The sequence below is a fragment of the Camarhynchus parvulus genome, chromosome 1A, assembly GCF_901933205.1.
Source record: "Camarhynchus parvulus chromosome 1A, STF_HiC, whole genome shotgun sequence".
NCBI lineage: Eukaryota > Metazoa > Chordata > Aves > Passeriformes > Thraupidae > Camarhynchus > Camarhynchus parvulus.
Genome location: NC_044586.1, coordinates 34788268 through 34814489, shown reverse-complemented (window position 1 = coordinate 34814489; position 26222 = coordinate 34788268). Strand labels below are relative to the sequence as shown.

Here is a 26222-nt window from a genome sequence, read left to right as displayed (position 1 = left end):
CTCCCTCTTGTTTGTCGCTCGCCTTTGCGGCCATGTGCACTACTCTGACCCTGGCCCAAGCTTTTTTATTTGAATGTTAGACAATGTTAAGATAATGTGTGATAGCAGATTTGATTTTAGCAGTGTAAAGGAAGGGAGGAAAAAGGATCATGTTATAGTCGGAGTCAGCATCTGTCAGATGGTGTCTGTTGGCTTAAGGTTAGGTATATAAATTTCTAGGAAAACAAACACATTGGATTTGATACCTGGAGCCTTAGAGACTGACTTCTACCTGAAGTAAATGTTTTTATTTGTAGTGTTAAATCTTCGGTGATATACAGCAGTCATGTATAAAACCACTGAACAAGAACATATTGTAGGCCAAAGGGAGGAGGATGTGTACTGAGGAGTAGAAATGAAATACAAAAAAGAGAGGTAGAGGCAGGTCTGCTTTACCTGAGCCTTGAGAAAGGAGAAAAATAGCGACAAGAATTGGAGATGAAAATAGTTTGCTACATTTCCCTCCCTCATATAGTGGAATTTTCCAGTTTTCTTTAGGAGAAAAATGAAGTTTCTCAATCTTTTTCAGATCTCAGCATCACTCATGTAAATCTGGAGCTGTTTCTTCAGCTGAGCAGTCAGCTTCATACAGATTAACTGAGAAAGGAATTTAGTCCTAGATCTGATAGTTTGGTTTCTGTTTATAGATGTAAAATCTCCCCTGAAAGTAAGGAACATGTTTGGAGACTTTATACTTGCTTAACGTTTTGGTATTAACTTTTTGGTATTTATCAGTCACTACCTTTTGTTAGCTGTGAGCATTATCATGTTTGGATAGTGGGGTAGTTCATTTATTTTGTAACCAAGAGGCTTTGTTGATAGGCAATATTGCAAAGAAATGAAAGACTTTTCTCTTTTAGATAATCTCCTTTTCTTAAAAATATCCAATACAGTAAAACATCTGAAAGCTTAATCAGTACAGCATTACTGAAACCATCTTTCAAAATCTTTTAGCATTTTTCACTGTTCCTACTACTGTTCAATCTATCTTCTCCAGTTTACAAGAAATAATTTCCAAAGCATTGAGCCTTTTAATTCTTTTTTTGGGGGGGGATTAAGATTACCGTTTGATAACACATTATACTGTAGTCTAAATCTGTTGGGATTTTTGGAATGATCTTATGTTTTGGTTGTGCAATAAATGGACTTTGTTTTCATGGTATCATGGAGTCAGGATACTTAGTTGCTTATTTATTATTTATTTCCTTAATGTTAAGACTTGCTAAAACATGTTAGGAAACTGCATTGTCTGATTAAGTTTTTATTGATAGATCTGAATGGATTACATTCCGTTATTCTTTTTGGCAAAGAGTGGCTTCATGTTTTAAAGTGAAAATATTAGGAAGAATATTACAAGAGGATGCGTGCTGAAAATGTAAACCCAACTACTTACTTTTGGTTGTGTGTTTTTGATGAATTTTCATGTTTTGTGACAGTGCCCTAGGGTCCGTGAACTCTTCCTACTTTCTTTATGACAATGAAAAACTTTAGAGGCAGCATTACAGTGAAGGAGAATGGAAGAGTGTAGAAGAGCACTCTTGAGTCTTGAGTTGTTAAAGAGATTTGGCTGCCATCTTCTGTGCTCACATACACTGTAGGGCTATAGCTGACGGGGAGGTGGCTAATGCATATCTTCATGCTCCAGCATACTCCAGTCGATGGAACAGCTTTTGTCAGTGATAGACTTGCAAGTTTATGATGGGAAGCAGCCTTGCAGCCAGATGGTTTTGGGCATATGTGTTTATGAATAAGTGGCTTTAAGTCACTTTGCCTCCTTTGGAGCTGTGCTGAGCACAGCTTAGATTCAGACAGCTGTGTTTTCAGTGTCATCCTCCTTTTCTGTTCTGCAGCTTGCATCTCTGTTCTGTTTGCTTTGGTTTTCCTACTAAATGTACAGGCAAAGGGGTGGCTAATACTCCAGCCCTGGAAAATGACAGTGAATGAGAGCATGTATTCTGCCCCTCTGCAAGCTGCTTAAGACTTAGATATGAGTCCCTAAGAGGAAAAATGGATTCTATTCCTGCTTGTTCTATCCTTAGAATAGACAAGCAGGGTATGTATAGATCTTTGGCTCCTATTTTACTATTTCCTCATATGTATTTGATGCTGATATGTCTTTTCCTTTTTAAGCTGAATGCCTGTCAGTGGAAGAGGAAGTGAGGCTCATCATCTGGTAATGAAAGTTGAGGCAGGGTCAGAAGTTATCCAAAATACTTTTGGAGTCAGCAGCTGGGGTGGCGGTATAACTGCAGCAGAGCTGGGAGTGGTTGGGTCTGGCAGAGTTCTCAATATAAACGCTGTACACATTCCATAAAGATCCGTAAAAGCACGAGTGGCTTTGGGAGAGTAAGGTGGGGAACAGTAATGCACTGTGTCTTCTAATGCTAGAAGTAGGAAGCAGCAGATGAAACCAGCAGACAGGCAGGTATTTGGAACAGGTATCACACAATAGATCACTGAAGTGAGAAATGCTTTTTCATAAGGTGTTGCAAATGCTGATTTGTTCAGAAAGCAATCAGCCGAATTCACAGAAGATAACTATTAAATGCAAGGGTACTAATCTGTTTAGGATTTCTGGTGCTGTGAAGTGCTGGGTGATGGAAGAGGAGTTGTGGGAGGTACCACTGTATGCTTTTCTAGTTTTATACTGTTTCCAGGTATTTGCTACTGGTTATTGTTGAAAAAAATATATATGAGGCTAGGAATAAAAGGATATTTGATGGGACCTGGTTCAGAAGCCTTTTGCCCTTGTGCCTTTGGAAAGCACACTCAGATTTGAGATTATAATGTGGGTTTACTGCTGAAAGCCTGTGTTGATACACACTGTCACTTAGGACTGCTTTTTGTGCATGTGTTTGATGACACTCCTAGTTTTATGTTGTGTTTATGCTCTTGATGCAACTTTCATGAAATAATGACAAAATTGATAATTAGGCTGTATGGTACAAGGATCGTACCAAGACATTGTGTTTCTTATTGTGTATTCTTATTTCATGGTAAAGGTTACGATTGCTTTTGTTTTTCTTTGTGAGCTAAACATGTTAGATTGGAGGATAATAAATTTTTAACTGAGTGACAAGCCACATTTGAACCTCCCAATCCATGTGTTGGGAGGAAAAAACCTGAACAAAACCAAACCCAAAAGAAAAGGCAGAATCATTTAATCTCTGCAGTCTTTCTGAACACAAAATGTAGAAGTCAAATATAATGTCTAATGGTAGAGTGGTAAACAGGATTATTGCCTGGATGAAGTCCTCAATTATTCCACCCATTTTCTTTTGCTCTGTAATGATTCTAACAGCATCTCTCGGAAGGACCAATACATGCAGCATTTTCTAGTATTGCTTTAAATGTGGATTGTATATCTGTTGTTATTTATTTACCTTGTCCCACTTCTGTTTATTCCTATTTTAGCTTTCTAATTTGCAATTCAGCTTCTTTAGCCTTGGAAGCTATTGAATGTTTCACTGTGCCTTAAATGATTCGGTATTTTTAGACAAAATGGAAGCACAGTGTGATATAGGGGCAGCCTGTATAATATTGTCTTTTTTCTGAGTTAGTCTCATGGTATTGTTAAGACTCAGCACTGCATTTAAAGAGTCAGTGTTCTCATTTAGCCTTCTTAGTCTGTGATTAAATGGGAGTTGTTGTTTGTTTCACTATAAGTTGGCTGACAAAAGCTAAATCTGTCACAGGTGCTACAATTTGTGTATCAGAAAATTTGGTTTCCAGACCCTAATTATTCCCAAAATATCTTACTTCACACAAAGCACAGATAACACAGTCAGCAAATTTGTCCTAGTTTTATCATTGTGCAGTAAATTGGGGTTTGTCTTCTACCATTGTGTAAAGTGAAGATGGTAGAAATTCAATTGTAGGAGAACCAGTTGATGTACAACCTCTGATCTGTGTTTTTCACTTAATTCTCCCAATCAAATGCTTGAAATGTATGTTACTTAAATAATCACTGCTGAATTTCACTTTTGTAACTGAATGAACTGTTGTCAAGGGACATGAGGTAGTGGGAAACAACAGTGTTGTCTCTCCAGAAGTCATTTTCAAAAGCAAGTACTTTATGCATGAAAGACCTAGACCCAAGCTGGTAGTATTCTTAAACTAATAATTTTGGAAGTTATTGTAATATGATGGAAGCTTATTGAGAATTATCTTTCTTGGTGTTATGGGAGAAGAATTGACCTTCAGCTGTTGAAACTGTGGCAGAATAAGTGAAAGCATTCAGTTTAGAACCTCCTCAGACTCTGAGTCACAGGTGGCTTGAAAACACACATGTAGGTTTCTGCGCACAAGCATGGAGTTGGATTCCTGTCATATGTCCTCCGCTGCTCCCTGTTGTGGAGAGCCTTTGTGATAACCTGTTGCAGCCCTAGTTGCCAGCATGATGTGTTTTGACACTGGGGGGTCAGGATCTCCCTAGATAAGAGTTTGGAGTTCAGATGGACTATTGCTCAGTTAAATCTTCTGTAATGAATCCAACTGTCATCCAAGTGCACAAATTTTTGACACTAGACAAAGCAGAATGACCTGCTAAAATAGCAGCTGGAACTGTGTTTCAGCAGCTTCTCCTTTCATTGCTGAAAATTACCTAGGAACCTTTCCCAAGATTAGACATGTATTCTAAATATATATATTAAAGATATTTAGCTTATAGAATGACTTACACATAAAAGGAAGAGCATTTAATGTTGTAAATGAAATTTTAGCAACAATTTTTGCATTGCAATGTAGCTTAAGAAACTGTTTATTTATTCCCTTAGGATAAACATATTGTATATTTCTAGATTTCTAACAACTGCAAACATTGATGTTATTTAACTCCTAATAGCAGTGATGCACAGCTCTAGATGTTTGACCTATGTATTTTAATACTGATTTTTATTTTTATTTTATTTCTGTAGGACTATTTAACCATTCACAAGTATGGCAATGCAGCCAGAAATGATCTCTGGAACACATTGTCAAAGGTAAAATGCGTTCATCTATTGCACTGAGGGAGAAATAGGAATTTGCTATGGTGTTTTTCTTGGTGAGATCAGGAGTGAATAGTGCATATTGAGATCTTCAAACCACAGAGCAAATATCAAAACTGATGCAAAGAAATTCCATTTGAGTTAACCTAGTGGCAAACTAGGCAACAATATTAAAAATATGAGTTCTGCAGCGTTTCTATTCTTTGTTATGTTAGAATATATGAAACACATGAAAGTGCTGAGCTTTGGCATTTCCATCACATGTGTCTGTGATTTTGTATGGAGTTAAGATTTTTGTGAAGGACAAAAATATTAAAGCTTCAAAGTATGATATAAACAGAGAACTATTTACTGTAATATTTGGCATGCTCTAGAGACTTATATATCCTGGTTTGGCTTGAGTTCTAGAACCTGGTCTGGTTCTCCACAATGGCTCATCATTTGTAAGATGGGCAAAGTGTCCCTGAATTTCTGCCCTATGGGACTAGTCTGAGCTAGTCTGAGTCTTCCCCAGAAATGGACTGAGTGGGGGGCGATGTGGAGTACAGTCAGAGAGTTTTGGCACAGGTACCAGTTCAAGCCATACAAAACATGACAATCTAGTTTTAACTATTGACACCAAAACTAGGATTTAGCTGGAGGTCAAGACATCTAGACAAGCAGGTATATACATGTAAACTAGGTGTCTGAGATCCTGTTATTGTCGCGGAGTCTTCAGTTGCTGATTCACAGACTTCTAACAGCTTTTACCTTAATTTATCCTACCTGGCTTCCAGCTGCCACCTGAGAAGTACGTCTGTTGTAGATACAATGGTTTTGAAAGAACGCATTGAATATTTTAGGACATATCATTTGACACTAGTGAACAGGAACAACTGGAGTACCAGGAATCTAGTCATTATAGTTAGCGGAGCTTAGAGAGTAATTCAGTTGGCTAGCCACTACATGATTATTTTATAATAAGCCTGAACCACTGACTGTTGACTAGAGACTTGAGATAATTGTTCAAATACAGGCAGCTAGTGCCAGATTACATGCAGTAGGATGTTTAAGACATTCATGTGTGTCTAACCAGTTTAGCGTAAGATGCATGGGGAAATCTCTGCTCTTCTGGAGTGGCTGGTAAAGGTCAAATGTCATTATTCACCTACATGTGGGCAACTGAACCAAGTCCTATGTCTGTACTGACTGCTAATGAGAGTTGAGACAAGTAACATACAGTCAGGCTTTTAAATCTGTGTCTTAATCTGTAGCTGAATGTCACCACAAGAAATCTTCCTTTCCTTCCTCTGTTAAAGCCTCTGGGACAGTTTTGGGCAATGGGAGGTCAGAGGGATGAATGTTGTCTTGAAAGAACAGCGGAATCTGCAGCTAATGAAGTGGAACAAAAATGAGACTGTATTCTGGTCCATAACCACTATAGCTATACTGTATGCTCATATCTACTGTTGCTGCTAATAATTCTGTTTGCCTCAGTTGTAAATGCATTTGTTGCCAGCCCCTTTGTTCCTAGGGCAGTGCAACTGCAGTTTGAGTTCTGAAGACATCTTCTGCTTGTATTCATCAGAGATTCCTCAGTCTGTGATCTTGGACTGTGCGACAGCTAGGAGCATGTCTGTCGCTGAAGAACAAATGATGTCTCTTTCTCCTCATATGCAGTCTCATCTCCCACGATGCTATAGTATCTCTTTGTGTTTCAGACGAAAATCCACTTGTAAAACAGCATTTTTATTGACATATGGAATCAAATATGAACACATTAATCCTCCATGTGTTCTAACAGGTGCAGTTTATGAAGCAGCAGGGGCTATCTTGGTATACATAGCCTCACTATGGATATAAGGGACAGTGTTTTCAAATAACTAGTCATTTTGATTTTCAGAACAGAGAAGCCCTGTATTTTTAGAAATTAAGGCCCTTCAAATATGCCTTATTATAAGTGCCTAGATAATTAACACAGTGTCTTTTTTAACCTTAGCTGGTTAAGAGTAGCTACCCCGTATTTCTGTGGCTCTTGTTAAAATCCTGTAAAGCAGGTTATTTCTTCTGTTTCCGCAGAAGTACTTGAATGATGTGAAAAACATGACTTTCTGACTGTCACTCTCCTCTCTGTTAAGATTACTCAACATTTACTTCTAAGATACACAGAGCCTTCAGTTCAGTTATGTAGTGTGTGTGTGTTGGGTGTAAGTGCATACATGTCTGTGTATCTGCATACATGTGTGATAGTTATTTTACCCTCCAAAAACCAATTTTGATCCTGAGGACAAAAAAAAAAAGGTTTTACATATTGATACTGCTTCAGTGTATTGAAACTTTTCTTTTTTTTCCAAGGCTTTAAAAAGGGTTGGAAAATCTGTAAATATCCAAGAGGTAATGGATCAGTGGACACTACAGATGGGTTATCCTGTTATCACTATCTTGGGAAATGAAACTACAGACAACATTATAGTCATCTCCCAAGAGCGTTTTGTTTATGACAGTGATACCAAACCCAAGGATCCTGCCCGTGGGGACAACAGGTACTTGTATTTCTCAATTACTATCTTTCAAGATGCTGTAGTTGTGTAAGTAAGTACTTTATATGTGTAGTTTTATGCAAATGTTTTTTTAGAAATCTGAGCTTTGCTTGGGATCAATGGCGTGTGGTGATACTTTAATTTGAACTGTAGTAAAGTTGAGGCTAATTAAAAGAATTGGAAAAAAACGCCCAATTGCATCCTGACAATTCTCTGTGGCAGTGTCTTGCATCACTCATCTATTTCCTCCCCTTTTCTTTTGATTTTGTCACATTCCATGAAGTAATTTGGAATGTGATTGGAAGGTCTGATAATTTTTAAGAAATTTTTTGGAGTGGACATCTCAACACTCATACACTGAGTAGGCAGATGTAAATATATGTCAGCTACAGACCTTGCTTGACTTGGAAAAGAGTCAGGAGCTGAACTGGACCTCTGTAGAAGGCAGGGGGTTCCAGCTCTTTAATTTTTGGAGGCAGCTGAACTGGTCCTATAGGAGCTGTTACACTGTCTGAAATCAGCATCTCTGTCTCTACCCCTTTTCCATTTATTAGATTGTTTTGTTCCTTCTCCCATCTGACTCTATATGCTTCCTTCATCCCAAAGACAAGCTAACTTTCCTGCCTGATCCTGGGGAATCCTCATTGTTTCGAGCAGTTTTGGCATCATATTTTAAGGCCAAGAATAGCTCTTGCTAGCTGATGCTAGAGAATTTCAAGATGGCCTTTGAAGTTTCTGTGTTGACCTGTTCATGCTCAGTGTGAAAGAGGGCACACTATTAACCCGGAATATTCTGTGTTAGTCCAGTAGATTTAAATTGTTGAAAAATAAAATTTAATACAAAATTTTGATTCACATATCTGGAGCTTGTAGAATATTCGTGTTGAGGAAGGCCTGAAATGATAGTAACATTTACTGGAAAGTGTTTAGAAGTTCATTATCTTTTTTTAGAACATAAATACTATGGAACTCAAACATGACACAGAGTAAATAGTTGTTTTTCTAGCTGTATTGAAACAACCTAACAGGGCATTAAGCATCTGTCTAAATTCTGGGCTGAAATTAGTTCCTTTGTGAAAAAGAGATTAAACAACTAAATGTGGACTATTGGAAATGTTCATGGCTCACAGCTCTGCAGCAGGAGAGAAATTCTCCCTTCGTCTCTTGAAAATTTCTTTTGTGCAAGTTTATATATGTGTAATGTAATGTGAGTGGATTTTACTACTCAGAACAGCAATTATTTTTTTAATTTACTAAAACAGATATGTTAAGCTTTCTAAGTATTGTAGAGACTTTTAAAAATAGATTTTATAGGTATTCAATATTGATTGAAGTAACTGTTACTGTAATGTATGAGTAAAGACTACTGGGTGTGTAAATGATACCAGGGTGATATGGGGAGTTAACTCTGGCTGGATGCCACCACAGTGACTGATGGGGCTTGGCCTTGGCCAGCAGTGGGTCTGGGAAGTGTTAGCTTCTCACAGAACCGACCCCTGTAACACACCAAAACCTTGCCATGCAAACCCAATACAGGTGAGAATTAGACTTAGTTTTATTTTCATACATGACATTAATTTGTAATTCAAACTGTATGTTGTCGTATGTGGAATGGCCAGGGCAATATCACCAGGGCAAATTCTGCTGGGTTTCTTAGGAGATTTTATTCACAGATTTTATTACAATTCTTGTTTCTAAACATTGGAAGTAAGATTTAGTGCTAGAGAGAGCACAGGGAAAGACATCCATGGGAACCCTGCCAGGAATTTAGTATCCTAGCAGTCAATACAATGCATATATGTATCTCCTTTGGCAGGTCTCTTCCCCCTTTGGATTGTTTATTTTCTGTGCTTCCATTTCCTTTTAAGCACAAACAGAAAAGAAACTCCTTGCTCAAGGAAAGCTTTACAGTTGGGTTGTTTGCTCCAGCAAGTTAGCAGACAGAGCTAATTCACCACTTCCCAGATGAAGTTATTTGAAAGTCATGTTCCATAAGTATAAATACCAAAGAACAGGAACCATATATATTTAGCAAAAGGGGAGACTTACCTCTGCCATTCACCTTTCAAAAATCATCCATCATCTTACACAAAAGTCCTATGGCTTAGTTATAAGTTGATGTCTGAGTGTTATAACACTGACCATGCAATTCGTTCATGCACTGCCCACAGGCACATGTGGCTGGATATGCACAATGGCCATGTGTCAATAATGTCCTTTCATACCATCAAATTAACTAAAAAACAAGGTTGAGATACTGAGAATAAAGTTAATTTTTTAGTTGGTAGTGACCTAGATATTTTTCAGTTGTTTGACTTTTTTATTTCTTTCTTTTTCCCACTGCTGAAGTGACTATTGCTTCAGTTATTGTGAAAGCAGTAGACAGGGAAAATCACATTAATGTGTGATCATTTGATAAGTTCAGATGCATTACTCTACCTTGGTTTTTAATGTTGAAAGGGCTGAACTTTGTTTGACATGACACAGTTTTTCTACAGATTCACCAAGGGGAGTGGTAGCACTGCTGTGCAGTGCAGTGTTCTGGCTCTTTCTGTGGATGGCTTTGGTCAGGAAAGTTGGCAAGGGTTTACTGATGTCTGCTGATGAGATATATATATATATATATATATATATATATATATATATCTCATCAGCATGCAAGCTTTGTGGGTGTTACAGATCAGTGGCCTAATTCACAGTCTAATAAAGTTGGTGCTTACCTCCCCTGCATGACCCATGAATTTGGGCGTTGGACTCATGTCTCCCTGGGGAGCCATAACAGGCACTGTAAATAACGGAGAGCAAATGGTATTTATGCCACATCTGAGGCCGTGCTCTTGCAGGGCAGGCAACATTGGCTTCCTTAGGGTAGTTTATCTATGGATTAATCGTGATGATCATTCTAAACACCATAAGAAGTAGATCTGCACAAAACACAGAAAAATGTTCTGGTCCAGGCATTTTCAGGAGTTTATAATCTAAACAGACAACACAGTACACACTGGAGGGCTCCAGGGAAGGCTCTTAAAGCATCCATCTACCCTGTAGTCTTTTGTTATCCAGAGGTGGGGCTGTAGTTTGGTATGGCACAGCAATAAATGTCAATTCAATTGCTTTCAAAATTATAGGAGTTTAAATTTTTGGTTCAGATGCTGTCTAGGCAAATTTAACTTTGCCTTACTGTAAAAAGAGTCACTTCAGAGTAGGTCTTTCAAATGTATCTACTGCATAAGAAATGTAAACAAAGAGGCAGCTGAATATTTTGGAACCATTCTGGTTTTATAAAGTGTCTGTGCTTTGCTTTATGCTGTGTATTTATGCAGCAATTAACTGTTAAAAATGAAATGTGAAGCTGCATATTTAATTTTTAACTCTGAAGTCATGTAGAGTAAGACAGAAGCAGCAAGCAGATTTTTCTAAGTGATAAATGATAAAAGTGAAAATTGTTGATACCTTTGGCAGTAGTTGATGCCTAGTCCATTACTGTAAGTGTTTTTAATTCTTCTGCAGAAGAGAGTGATTACATGTTTTCCAATCTCCTGTATATTTGTGCTCCTTGTCATTATACCTGAAGAAAAATGTGTTTCAAGAGCCGTACATGTACAAACTATGATTTATTTCTGTGCATATAATTGACTGTATGGCTTGCTAAGCTCTAACATTTGAACTGAAATTATAGAAGGGACACAATTTTGCTTCTTTGTAAACTGAGCATAGATTTTACTTGACACTTATGCCTTCACATGATCCAAATTTCCTATTTTATGAAAAAACAAAACTTACAGTGACGGACACTGTTTCTAGAAACATCATTCCTTAGAAGGGCTGAAGTCACCAACTTTGATTTGAGTGCCAAAGCCTGTGGTTGGTATAATGTTTCAGTAGCAATTTCAGCTTATGCAAGCAAAACTTTAAAACTCCTATTATAACTGTATAATTCATATTCTATCCTTGTATAACAACCCTTTAGTTAAGTGTACTTTGGTCCTGGACTCCTGTATACCCATGTGAGAATAGATTATGCCCTTAGTTTATAAGGCTCCAGGGGAGAAGGTGATATTCCATCTGACAGGGTTCAGTGGGTTTCCCTGCTTACAGAAAATGATGATTTTAAGGCAATAGTCTCATCCATCATTACAAAACAGCTCACAGATATGACAAAAATCTTATGAAAAATAATCTGTGGTCTAGACAATAAACTAACCAGTTCTGATGAATTCCATAAACCTTTTATATACTATATTGAAGCACAGACCAAAGCTTTCTGGTTGTTTTGCCCTCTAAAAATATACAGAGCTTGTCTCTGTAAAAATGGAGAAGTAACCTTTCCAATGTTATCAAAATAATTAAGTTAATGTTGCTGGAATAGTCATTTATATGGTGTCCTTATCATGCATGCAGTTTCCATAGCTAATCTTTGCTTGTTCAGGACAATATCCTGAAGGAGAATGTCTTGCTAGGCACTGAAGACAGTTAGATGTGGAAAGAGAAAAACAGAAAGATGTACAGATTGGCATATGGACAGGATATGCATACATGCTGTAGTGTGGTAATCCTGAGTGCCTTTCTCTGTGTAGCTGTGCTGGGGAAAATTCAGTTGAGCATTGCAAGCCAGGGACATGACCAGCAAAACCAGAGCTGTACTGACCCATGGGTCTAACACCCTGTAGTAATTGCCACAGCTGAAAGGCTTTAGAGTGGGCTGCAGAGCTGCTCAGCAGACAGTCCAAGATGAATGATTAACTGCAGAATTTATTTCCCTTCAAGTCTTTTCTGAATTTCCTAGACAAAGCTCCTTTATTTATTCAGGCTTTGCAGAAAAAGGGCTGTGCTTGTCCCTTTACTGATAATGATTTTTATAGTAAAAGCATTGTTGTGTTTGGATATTGCCATGTGTCTTCTTACATAGTTGTATAGCATTATTACTTGAGCAGTGATGGGGAACTTATTCTGTCCACTTACCAGCTAAGGAGCTGGTTAAACACAAACCGAAATGTTAGGAGCACAAGGGAGCACAATGCTGATTAGTATCTTTGCTATGTTCTTAGAGCAATCGCAGATTAATGTAGCATATGTAGTATTAATTATGTAATAAAAAGGACCATAATATGGACAAATATTGTTCCATAAACTGTGAAAAGAGGGCTAACAAAATATAAATAGAAAGCAAAGTGCTCATTTACCTCTCTGTCTCTGAGAAATATCCTCTCATCTTCCATTTTCTTGGGTCCTTTGAGTGTTTTCTTGTTATGCCTTTCATCTTTACTATACCTGAAATTGTGCCTGTATATTCTCTTATAAACTCTGTGTTTCTAAGAGAAACAACTATTGTGTTGTTACCTAGGGAGTGGGTGTGGTACCCCTAGTTCATCTGGAGTGACCTAAATGTCTCTCTATCTGCTGTAATGATGATGAAGGGAATAGGCTCCAGGAAAGAAAGGTTCCAGTGTATTAGGCACAGAAGAAATGGAATTAACAGGAATGAGATGAAAAAATCAAGAATCCTCAGTGGATCACAAAACTGTGTATGAACACTGCCAGATATTGATTTAACAATTTTTTTTAAGCTAGTCAAGCAGGGACTTGAAAATACTTGTTCTTGCAGAAGAGTGGGAAAGCGTGGGGTGTTCCCTCTCTTGAAATGCACACTGGAGTGGAGGCCAGCTCTGTGACACCAATAGATCTTGTCCTTTGATGTGCATAAGGACAGTCCTTAACCCCAGCAGCCTGAGAGAGGACAGCGCTGTGCTCAGTGCTGCTTCTCCATAGGAACAGGCACAGGGGCTGCTTTTGTGGGTGACCTGGAGCAAGCCTGCCTGCCTTGGGCACATGATGGAATATGGCTGTGTTTACTAGCCCAGCCCTTGTGCTATGTGCTCCCTGTTGCAATAGGGTTTTTTCTTTTCTGTAAAAGCCACTAGAACATCCTGGTTTTTTGTTCTGCTTTTTCATTTTTAGAGGCTTTTCTGTTTGTTGCATTTAAAAAAAAATTGGAATAGAAAATACTCTTAAAATCTCTTTCAGTACATATCTGTAGTTGTGTCTCCAGCAAGATTATGCTGCTATCAAAGATAGCAGAAATGCCAATTATAATTTAACACTTCGTTTCCAAAACCATTTCACAGCTTCTATTTGCAAGAAGCTGTTCTCACTGGGAAACTTCCAGGACACTCTGGTGTGCAGTATACAGGCAACTTTCAGAGTTAGAATTTGCAGAATGCTAAAGAAGACAAAATTAGCACTTATATCCTGATAGAAGTTAGGCTGACAGAGAAAAGCTGCTGTTGTATTTTATTGTCACTGTGGATTGTGCCACTTTCCTCATCTTATTTGCTAACATTAACTCTCAGGGATTGCTAGATACCCAATCTAGTTAATTGACTCACATTAATTAAATCAATTTCATGCTGAGGAAAGGAGCATGTACTTGAGGGCAGTGCTGTGTTTTAGTATAGAGTGAAGTCTTCAGGAGATGAAGAGGAGAATAAGGATAGTAGTGCTTGGAGGGAGCTGCTTAACATGTAGGGGGCAGGAGAGGTAACATGGCATGGCAGGGTGCAAGCGTGGGCCAAAGTTGGAGCATTAAAGTTGTGTAGCTGGAACAGGCAAATATGGAGTACCAGGGAAATGGAAAAGGGGTTTAATGTGAGGGCTTTAGTGAGGGAAAGACCAGATTGGGCAAGGCCCAGACAGCATTTGGCAGAGACAAGTTTCATAGGAGGGATGAGGATGGATAAATGGCGTATTTTGTTGGCTTCGGGAAAATCTGAGATGTGAGTTCCCCATTGTAGATCAGAGGATAAAACTTCTAACATGCTCCATTTTTTTAGATCTTCTTCCTCCTGCTTTTTAAAGTTAATGATAATGGCTTTCTTTTCTTATCCCTTTGCATGAGCCTTTGCACTCAGTATTAGAATCTTGGGTATTTGGGGGAGATACTTTGGTAGGGGACTCTTAGGAAGTTTACTGAGGAGAGAGAAACCATCATAGGAATTATATTTTAATCTTGCTTAAATTCACAGTATTCAAAGGAAAAATCAGAACTGAGCACTAGAATATGTTGAAAAATATTTGGTACTAAATCTCTGAGAACATACTGGAGGACTGTAAACATAGCTGAAATGCTGTCTCTTACTCCTGTGGATCCTTCTCAGTCCATAACACATCCTTATGCTCCACTCAGAGAAATCTCAGATCTGTGCTGTAGTCAGGGGGTTATGCTTATGGGTGAAGGACAGCACAGACATGGGGTTTGCATGATCAGCACCTTGTGTGCAATTCTGCAAGGGTGTTTTGCACTGATTGAAGGCAGAACAGAGGATGTTGAAGAGATTAAGAGCCTTTATTCCAGGGTAAAGCGGCAGCTGTTGGGGCAGACGCTTAACACTGCTAAAGCTTGTGTCCGTCTTTGATTCAGCACCCAGAGTTGCTTGTCACTTCTGAAAATGAAGCCTTTTGTGTTTTAGTGTAAAAGGTACTGTTAGGCAGGGAGGAGACAGTGTGTAGTATTTGGTAGTAGAGAAGAAGAATTTGTAAATTTGTAGTATTTGTAAAGAATTTGTGTATTGGTTCTTTGCCTGCATCATTTTTCTAAATTTGGTAAGGTACGCTGCCAGCACTGGCACTGAAATGAGTCAGTTTTAGATGGCTTCACAATATTCATAACTGCCTCATTTATAATTTATTTTTGGATGAAATATTTAGCTAATATTAAACAAAATTTTATAGAAGGTTTAGTAATCAGATAATTAGATTAGCTATGCTATGTTATTATCAGACAATGCTTTTTTCTTTTCCTTCAAATTTGGTAATTTAAATCAAATTTACTCATTTAAATTACCTTGTATCTACCCTTAAAAAAAAGGATAATGAAGTTTAGACAGGATGGCTGAAGAGATACAGCTATTTTCTAACAGAATATGCAGGTTGTCATCTTAAGGCAGACCCACAGTGCAGAGCCACACAGGCACTTTCATGCTAGGGCTGCTGCTACAGCAATGAATCTTTTTTATGTCTGAAACTTTGTGTTGTCGTTACATTGGTAAGGGCATTGTATTTTGCATAAGACTCCTGGAAAATGTAAATTTTTTCTTTTCCTGCTCTAGGATTTACTTATTGCCAAAAATTATCCCAAAGACTCTTGCGAAATCCAGAAGGAATTAGGACTGCGGCAGAGTAAAGGAAAACCACAAAATCTGCATCTTTAATACATTGCTATTAAGCATGTTAATCACTGTTATGACTACAGATGAATTATAGTGTCAATTATTGTTTTAAAATACATGCTTCTAAAATTCATTCCTCTAAAATACATTCCAGCAATCCTGTACTGACATTGAACATATTTTCTCTCTATATATTTGTATTTAGGTCCAAATACAGAAAAAACCCCCAAACAATCCATGATCCATCGTATAAGTAGTTGCTCTTAGAAGCAGCTGTCAACCTTTCCTTTAGAGTATACTAATATGATTGTCTTTTTTAATATGTTTCTAAATGAAAGCATATATAATAGACAAATATATAAAATTAGCAGCTGTATTGAGGCAGACCTGCAAATAAAGAAGCTTAAAATCAGAAGCAAGTAATCCTAGATGTGCTAGCCTCTTTTGAGACTAGAATATAATCTTTCTAGTCACTCTCATGCAATTTTAAATATTTCTCCAAACTATAAAGGTTATTCATAGTTTCCTTCATGTGTGCAGCGAAGTATAATTTGTGTTCAAAATTATAAGAGGTTCACAATGCCAAATACCTTTCCAATCCTAGAGTTTTGCTTCTCTCTGAAATATACATTAGCTATATTCAAGCGCCCATCCAATCAAAGCCTCAGACAAAGTAGGTAAATCTTAGTAGTTAAGAGGCAAGACTGCTCCACAAATTGATTACTGTTCATCCATGAGACATCTTCTAAGTTCACTTCTATTAAAAACTCGAAATACTCTTCAAAATCTGACACATCAGTTGTGAAGCCCATTCAGAGCCACCTGGTGGTGAAGCCATTATCTGCCTGGCAGCACCTGTCACGACCTGACCCTGTTGGGTTGTTCTGGATGGTAGGTTGGTCTGACTGAAAAATTTAATCACCGCCATAGCTGGGGCATTAGGGAGAAAGAAGAGAAGAACTGATACAGAATGCTCAGGTAGGTTTTGATTGTGTTTGGCTTAGATGGTAGCAAGAAGACCAATAATTTCTGAGTAATAATGTGTGCCTCACTTGGAATTTTGTTACCTGCTTACACAATAATGTAAGCGTATTATATTGCAACTTACATTCACTGCATCTAGACTCTTGACTGAAAAAAATTAGTCTGTATTACAGATAGAGCTCCTTAAAGACAATGCTGGAGCACTGCCTTTCATTCAGAGTCCATCAAAGTCCACCAAAATTTTGTAAAGGAGCACAAAACTCCTGCCCAGTATAGTGTAGAATAATCTTAGAATAAGCATTTCCACAACCTTTTACTTCCAGTCTTTTTCCAGTTGCTCATGTAGTTGGTGTTATTAATTTTTTTTGTTTGTTTGTTGGTTTTTTTTTTTTGTTGTTGTTTTTTTTTTCCTCAGCTGACCTTTTTATTGTTGACCAGTCTGTTAGTCTTCGGTAAGGGCAGAACCCCTGTAACCCCAGAACCCTGATGTCAGCACCATTTCCTTTCCTCATTTTGCTTGAACCCAGCAAACTGTGGATCCTACAATTAATGTGGTGTGTGTCACTGTTACTGTGCCCTGCTGCTTCATTTCTGCACTGCACACAGTCTTGCAGGCAGAAATTGTCTACCTACAGGATTTGTGAAAGTCCTGTCTGTTTCAGACATCAGAAGGCCTTCTCCTGTTTCTACAACTAAAGTACTGTCCTTTCTGGTTTCATGTTAGCCGACTGCAACTTGTTCCTTGATGAAGAAGTCTGATGTTGACTGCTTTTTCATGCCCCTTGTAGGGGAATTCAGCTTAGTCAGTTGCCTTTACCAGTGCTTCTCATGTGTTTCTCACATGTTCTTTGTATTAAACTCCTTGTTCTCAATTTGAACTCAGGAATTAAGGTCACACTGGGCCTTATATACAGATACAGTGAATATACAGATGATCAGTGAATACCTCAAGCTATGTTCAGGGAATCTCAGTTATTTCAAATTGTTCTTTTTTATCAATTTTTCAATTCTATTTGTCTTTCCTACAAAGTTAGTGAAATCTTCCCTTCCTATCTGCCATCTTCCATGCTCGTAGGGTACAAGGAATCCCTTGACACTCTGTCTCAGTGTAGGAAGTGTAATAATTGTGAAAGAGGGAATAACATCTTCTGTTGTGTTACGCCTCTGGGCACAACCTGCAATCACTTTACTGGCATATATTAAATTGAATGAAATCTCTGTGTTCTTTGGTCTTTCGAGAATGATACTCACAACATGAATATATTGTCAGCTTCTTATCCATTAAACAGAACTAACACTCTTGTAGAATTGCACTTAATAAAAATGTGTGATTTCCTGTGATACTTGCATGAGCTTTCCCTGGAACCTGAATTACTCCTTACTGAATGAGATACTATACTATATAATAACCTGGGAAAATCTCTATGATACTTTAAAATTATCTTTCCCAACACAATATTTCAAGAAAGTGTGGCTTACAACACTCTATCCTACTGAGTTCTGCTTCTTGTATAATCTTTTTCTGTAGTAGGAAGCTCTGAAGCTGTTCTACTGTTCAGCCTAGGATGAAACGCTGCCAGGTATCACTGCAACAAGGCTCATGATTTTATAGATTAGTTGAATGCGCTTAAGGTTTTCTGTTAACAATTTATCTTTGTACTTTTACTATCTTAACAGTGAAAACAAAGGCTTTCTTTTGGCTTGTGTTGTGGTTCAACCTCAGCCAGCATCTAAGCCCTATGCAGCCACTCGCTCACTCCCCGTGTTGGGATGGGGCAGAGAATTGGAGAAGTGAGAAAACTTTGAGACAGAATTGCTTGAGACAAAATCAGCTTAAAAGGGAAAGCAAAAGCTGCATGCACAAACAAAGCAAAACATGGATTTTAGTCACTGCTTTCCATGGGCAGGGAGGTTTTCAGCAATTCCCAGGAAAGCCAGGCTGCATCATGCTTTACAGTTATTTGAGAAGACAAATGCTGTGATGTCCCCTCTTCCTCCTTCTTCCCCCAGCTTTATATACTGAGCATGAAGTCACATGGTATGGAGCATTCCTTGGGTCACTTGGGGTCTGTTGTCCCAGCCGTGCCTCCTCCCAGCTTCTTGTGCACCCCAAGCTTCCTTTCTGGTAGGGTGGGGTGAGAGACAGGAAAGGCCTTGGTGCTATGTAAGTACTGCTTAGCAATAGCTAAAACATCGCTTTTTTATCAAAACTGTTTTCAGTAACAGTCAAAAAAATAGCTCCATACCAGCTACTATGAAGTATAGTAGCCCAAACCTTGCTAATCTTGCTGATAGAAACTGTACTTATCTTGGCAAGAAAAGTGAGAGATCTCTACTGTCTGCCTCCTATACTGATTTAATATCCAAATATCACACAATCCTTTATTTAGCTGGTTACCAACTTGTCTGTGCCTTTTAATTTGTAGTAAGCATTAAGGTCATTAGCTAGAAACATCTGGGCCATCCATCTAAATGCCTCTTTTACTCATCACTATTTGTATATGTTTCAGATATACAAATGTATCTGCCAGGATCAGCCAGGTATTGAACTGAAGTAAAAATACAAATTTTTAAATCTTAGTTTTTGTTCTGTAAGATTTACTTACTTTCAAAAGGTCAGATTTTCTCATTACTTTACTTTTGTGGCTTTTTTGTGTCTGAAATCCAAGCACATGAGTTCATGCAGATGACTTACAGCAATATATTCCTTTGATAAGAAATGCTAAGGTCAGCATCTTAACCTGTTCAGGGAATCACCAGTGTTTACAAGGGCCACACTGGGAAACTGTTCCCTTCTCAGACTCAGTGCTGTTCAGCTGAGCATATGTGTTTGTGTATGAGACTTCAGGATTTCCATCTGGAGAGAGCTGAGAACAGGAAACTAATGCCAAGGAGTTGTTTCTGATCTTCAGCCACTCTGGATGTACCACATTGTTATCTTTAACTAAAGAGACAGAGTTAGCATTTTGAGTATTAAGTTCTGGTGGTTAAAATAAGGAGATAGGTGTCTTAAGCAGTCAGTTTTAATCTTGGATTTTCTTTTTTTATGATTTTTACTCTTAAACTATTTTTATGCCTCACTTCATCTCTGTGTTAAATAGCTTTAATCGTTTCCCTCAGTGATATGAGGTTTCAGATTGTTATGCTCTCAAAATACTTAACAATGATTAGTAAGTGTTACCAATGAACAAGAAATGGATTCCCATCCCACAGAAATTTTCAACATATCAAAACATTTCCCTGCACTGAATCAGGACAAAAATCAAAGCAAAAATTGGGGAAAAATTGGTTTAGAACATTCATTTCAATTCTGTAATTTAACTACCTTACATTTCAGTTTCAGTAATTGCAACTTCTCCCTGAATTTTTTTGAATCAGCAAACCGAAAGTTCTTATTTAAAACAGTAGTTATAAAATGTTGCAGCAGTGCCTTTTTAAAATACTGTGTTTGAAAATCTATGCTGAAACCTTCTTTTTCTTACAAGCAGCTTGGTTTTGAAAACTTGCCTTTTTCACTTAGAAATGAAAAAGTTTCATAGGGAAGCTCAGGTTTAATTATGGAATGTCTCTTTGTCAACACTGAGTGGATGGAAAGGCCCATTTAATTCCTTGCATGTGTGACTGGTGCCATTCAAGGTGCCATCAGGTATCTTATTTTACCTTGTTCTGCCAACCAGCGAGAGCATCCGTATTGCCTTACAGACCATAGCAGAGGTCTCAAATACCCTACCCTCTCGTTTGCCATCACCTTAAACAGCTGAATTTATCCCAGGGAAACTGAGTCATGGAAGAGTGGTGGTTGGGATTTCACCAGTGCTAGCTGATGGGTACATGACTGCTGTTCTTCCAGCCCAAGATAACTCACAATTTAATTTCTCAGCCTACTGAGGTATTTGAAAATACATACAGCTTTTGGTGTTGAGCTTTCCTGAAAGTAATTCTGTAGCAGCTTTGCAGTGGGAGAGATTAGGAAAAAAAGCAGATGGCAAATCATTTGCCTCAATTGACTTGATTGATTTTGTGTGATGCCACTAAATGTACAGCCTGTATATCCTCCTCTGATATCATGTTCTAACTACAGTGAAACTTGTTTTCCTGTGCTCTGATCACATTAGAGCAGAAGGCTTTATCTCTAGTCTCTTCCCACCTAAATCATTCTATGATTCAAGTTTATGATTGCCACTACACTTTAAATTAATTATCCTTATTATATCCTGCTAAGAGGCAAATCACTTAATTTGTTTTTGTGCAAAGCTTTTTAATTTTGTCCCTCATTTTTCTGTTGTTAGATGTGCTAAAAAAATATTTTTTTTCCTTAAATCTGTACATTGTTCTATTCTTCTGCATTGCCATAGTTCTCCTCCTTTGATTTCCTGGCTAAGTATATAATCAAAGACTATTAGTAGATGTCTTCTACATCTAAATGTATGTAGCTTCTTGTAATTTAACTGGGTTTTTTTGTGGTTTTTGAGGTACAGCTTCCTTCTTAAATATTCCTAAAGAAATTAATCTTTGCCAGGATAAGAGAGAAGAACTTTATAGAAATATGAGCAAAAAGTGAAAAATTAGATGGTTGAATTTCTTAGTGGAAGGTCATAGCCCATGAAATTCTTGAGAAACCTGCACTGAATTTTTTCTAATTCAGCTGTGTGATAAAGGGTGTGGAAGAGTTAGGTGTCAAGAGTTTTCTGGTAATAGGAGTTTTGTGAGTGTAATAAAAACAAGTATTACTTATCAGGATGACAGAAGTATTCCTTAGTGCTAGATGACATGGTAATAAAAAGGCAGATGAAGCTTAATGTTGATAATGAGGTGATACATGTGGGAAAAGCAGTTCTAACTCAGATACTCAGTGGTGGGTTCTGAAGAAACTATTTTCTCTCAGGAAAGAGATCTTGGACCTGTGGTAGATAATATTCTGTAAACATCAGCTCACTGTCCAGACATGGTCAAGCAAGTAAATAGGACAGTAAGGATTAGTAGAAAAGGAGTGTTTTAAAAAGGATAAAGAGTGTAGAAGAGAAAAGAATTATGCCACTTTTAATCCCTGGTAGATATGCCTTCAATGCACTGAAGCAAGGCTTGGTTTTCTAACCTGAAATAATAGGTAGGAAAAAATACAGAGGTGGACAATAAGAAGGATTAAGTACAGTTTCTTTGTAAAGAACAGCAGGATAGATTAGAAATCTTTAAGCCAGAGGTCTGTAAAAGCAGAATAAAAGAGGACTGTTGTTGTTCACTTTCTCTGCCACTCAAATGTAGGTAAGCTGAATTTTACAGTGGTACTTCAGTTACAGATGTTCTGTCACTTTATGTGAAGAAGTCACATTGCTTGTATACTCCTTATAATGCAGGATAATAAGCCTCTGAATATTGAACAGATACCTTCATTGTTCTGTGAGTGATGACTAGGAATAAATCAACTTCTTTGTTTAGTTTTGAATCCAGGGGAGAAGGGAGAAATGCCGCTGGAAGAATGTGGTATTCACGGCTGGCATTTTGTGAAAGCATGGTACATTATGGCTACTGGGAAGATGAATCTTGAAAATGTATGGATTTACATCCCAGCAAAAACATTTCACATTTCATTAATATGAAAAAGTAGTTGAAAAGGTCTGCAAAATCTGAAATGCTAGGAACGTTACCTTTTTGTTTTTAATTGCCTGAGATCTTTATTTTGTAAGTAGAGGAAACAAACTACTGCCCTTCTTCTGGCTTTGCATAGCTCTTTGCTAGGAAGCCACTGAAACCCCAATGTTACTACAATATTACTATTCATCAGAGGCAATAGTGTGAGGCATCATGATTGTTTAGTGTTTTATGGTCTCAGGATTTGCCCACAAAGGGATCTCAGTTCTTTTTGGCTGAAAATCAAGTCATAACCAAGTAATCATCACAAATATGATAATCTTCCAAGTGAGATAAAGTATACTAATGCTGCCTACCTAGTCATTATGTAATGCTCAAGACAAAAAAAAAATCTATATAATCCACACAGAGCATAATTACTTTGCTTCTAGTATTGCATTAGCTAGCTTCTAGTATTGCATGTACCTTGACTGATGCAAGATTCTGATACTTTGTGAAACAAGTCTTCTGATTAATCTCTTAGCAGAATGAATACACTTCAGTATTATGCATTAATATAGTGCTACAAAAAAATCCACCAATGCATTCCCTTGTGCATTATCCTGTCAACCCGTTTAACTATTTCACGTGAGCAGTTTCTCACTTGTAGATCAGCAAAAAAAAGGTTTATTTATACTACCTTTCAACAAGATTCCCCTTTCCTTACATTTCTTGAAGATTGAACAATGTTCTGTTCAGCACAGTTCATGTTAACATGTCTGTTCTAGGTTTAGATGTCTCTCCTCCTCAGCTTCAGAGATGTTTTTTCTTAAATTCCTGAAATAGCCCTTAGTTTTTCCACAATAAGAGGTTTGCCTTTAGCTCCCCGTCAAAGTGATCAGGTTTGATTTTGGAGGGACCTTATGTGGGACACCTCTGCAGCTGAGCAGCATCTCAGGCAGACTGAACACACAGTTCATTAGCACCATTTCACCCAGGCACTGAGTGGGCTATCTGTACAGGCATCTGAGTCCTGCAGACATAATCGTGACAGTAAGAGGACTAAATAGGTTGTTTCAAGCCTTGCTGCCCTGGTCAGTGGGCCCTCAAGGCTAGATTCTTATTGTCACTGCAACTGGTTTGTCACAGCAGGCAGCAGATGGCCAGGTGGAAAGGGATGTTTTTTTCCCCAGTTAGATACATACTGAGAGCATGCTGGTGGTGCTCTCAACATATAAAGAATAAATAAAGGGTCTGCACAACTCTCAGACAAAACAGGAGGAAAGCAGGAGAGTGGGCTCCCTTTTTCCTCTTTGCTCTCTAAAGTAGAAGACTCCTGACAGAAAAGCACAAGAAAAGTTTGCTTCTTTCTAGCCATACCTGGAGAACACAGTCCATATAGATCATTCAGAGACAATGAATGGAAGGCACCTTTTTGGAAAGTGAGCCAGATGCTCCCAGCCCTCACATACACAGAAGTTAGCTACAGCTTCTTCTGCAACAGCAGCAGAAGTTTCTCTGAGAATGAAGAAGAATGGAAGGAGAAGACAGATAAACAGAGAAAACAGCAGAAGTTAAGTAGGAAAAATGTTTTTTTTTTCCTGGATGTCTACTAAAAGGACACCTGTTTCACCTCTGGGAAACCACTAACCAAGAGAGTGAGATTTGGAGGTTCTGAAAAGCACTAAGAATGTCAGGAGATCTCTTATGTTGGGTAGATAAAAGTTACATTTGCCAGTACTAATATTCCTAACTAAATCCAACATGTTTTCTAGTGGGTAGATTTTGTGACACTTGTTCTGCAGCTAGATCCCCTTTCAGAGAAGGATCAGTCTTTACTTCAATAGGATTTACCTCAACTGGAGGCACTATAAAATATTATAAGGAAGTATAAAATTATTCTCTGTATATATATTACAGTGTACAGCATACCATTCTGTGAAGTTCCTTCTCGAAATAACAGGTGTCCATGAATATGTTCATACATTAATATTTGTGGGTGTGTATATATGTGCTTAAATCAGCTACATAGGCAGCTCACAGCATCTTCTATTTTGCAGTTTAGCTTTTTCAGTAGGAGTTGAGGTGTCATAAAAATTCCATGCAAATACAGTTTTATTTTTTTTTCGCATAATGTAGAAACTCCATGCTAAATTTTGCTAATTATTTTTTTCAATCATAGTTTGCTAGGATCTTTTTCATTCTGGAGAGACAAATATTTAGAACTGGGTATGTTTCTAAAGGCGATGTATTCACTAGGAGGTTTTTATGGACAGACCCTAAAACACTGGTGTGTGTCTAGTAAGGTATAAGGTATTTAGGGCAGTAGTGAATATAATTCAGTGCATCACTTCACAGCATTTCCTGACTGCCCTCACCTGTTGAACCCAGGAGTTACTGCTGCCGCAGCTAAAGTAGCAGGACACAGTACACACTGTATCTCAAGAATCCAGTTCACAGTCCAGAATATTAGTTAAGCCAAAAATGAAGGTAACATCCCCAGACCAGGAACTGGCACCAATGGACATCCTTTTCTGCTGCACTAATGCATCAATGGACATCCTTTTCTGCTGGCTGTGCTGTGGAGGGTGATAATATCCAACACAAGAAGTAGGCAGACTGATAAAGCCAAGAGAATCTTCAAATGACACAGCTTAATTATGACACAGACCAAAAAGTGTCTGCCAGAGTATGTGCTTATGTGGAGCTCATCTTCAGTGCAGTAGAGCTAATTATTTTCCTAGTGTCATGATACTAACATTCAGAGAACCTAAAATGACATGGAAACTTTTTTCTTCTTTCATATCGCAGTAAATGCCATGTTTTATTTCTAGTGTCACTCATAGCTCTTCCACCTGTATGGTTGTCCAAATATCTCCCCATCTTTGCTGAATCTCTGCTGTATGGACAAGTGTTTCCCTGCACACAGTTGTGTACTAAGCAGTTCATATTCCTGTGTGTCCTGGGGGCTCTTTGCAAATGGGTGGGGAGCTGTGAGCCAAGTGTGGTGGCAGGGCAGGGCTCTCTCCCTCCCCCAGCCTCCCATGTCACGCCAGCAAGGCAACCCTTGGAAGCCAGCCCATGTTGACTGTGGCTGTGGAACATTTGGGTGGTGTTTGTAGTTAAATGGAGCAGGCTTCTGGGTAAGTGGAAAGGAACAAACCTGATTTTTTTCTTCAGTACAGTGGGCTACTTTTGCAATGCTGTGTACTAACAGGAGAGAACTGGCCCGCACTCATCTTTGCACCATTTTAATGTAATCAGTCTAGAATGATATTCTTGGTATCAAAGTGGTGCTATATGGTGATATCTGAGCTGGGGCCAGTCTCTTGCCGTGCTGCCTTGCTTAACTGCACACGTACTACCATTGACCAGCTACCAAGGGACCCTCTGTAAGGCAGCTAAGGCAAAGGGACCACCTGTACCATTACTGAGTGCTTCCCCTTTACTGATTTACAAAATGACATGGCAGGCCTGTGAGGGAAATGTCTACTTTTTCACTGGCTGGTGAAATGCTACTTTTGAGAGTTAATAAGTAGAGGTGATGATGAAGACATGAAGGAAATAATCCTTTCCATCTGTCCCTAAAAAGTATTCACTTCATATAATCAATTTCTGTTTATTCGGATAAAGATGTTATTTATAACATTTACTTCAAATGAGAAACAATTTGTAGTACCCTGTAGGGAAGATGGGGTCTGATTATACCAGTGTATCACCAAACCCACATGTAATATGTTTTGCCCAGTTTGCATATGCATAGGTGGTCATAAATGGTGCCAAGAAGTGGAGAACTGTCCCATTCATTTTGTTTTTTTAAACCAGCAGCAGTGAAATCCCATTGTAGCTTTTTAAGAGGTTGCTAGAAGAGTATGGCATTTTTAACTTTGAGGTCCCTATAAATCAAATCATGTCTTATGTGGAGGTTTTTTCTAAGTAAATGTAAAAAAGTGTTTTTC

At 38.2% G+C, this 26222-nt stretch overlaps 1 protein-coding gene across 1 annotated transcript in view; it reads left to right on the top strand.

Annotated features, from left to right (window-relative positions):
• TRHDE (thyrotropin releasing hormone degrading enzyme) overlaps positions 1–26222 on the top strand; it is a 210342-nt gene that overhangs the window by 125810 nt on the left and 58310 nt on the right. Inside the window, exons 8-9 of the mRNA XM_030959613.1 lie at positions 4956–5021; positions 7362–7549. Of these exons, the coding sequence (XP_030815473.1) occupies positions 4956–5021; positions 7362–7549 (254 nt within the window). The remainder of the gene's footprint in view (positions 1–4955; positions 5022–7361; positions 7550–26222) is intronic.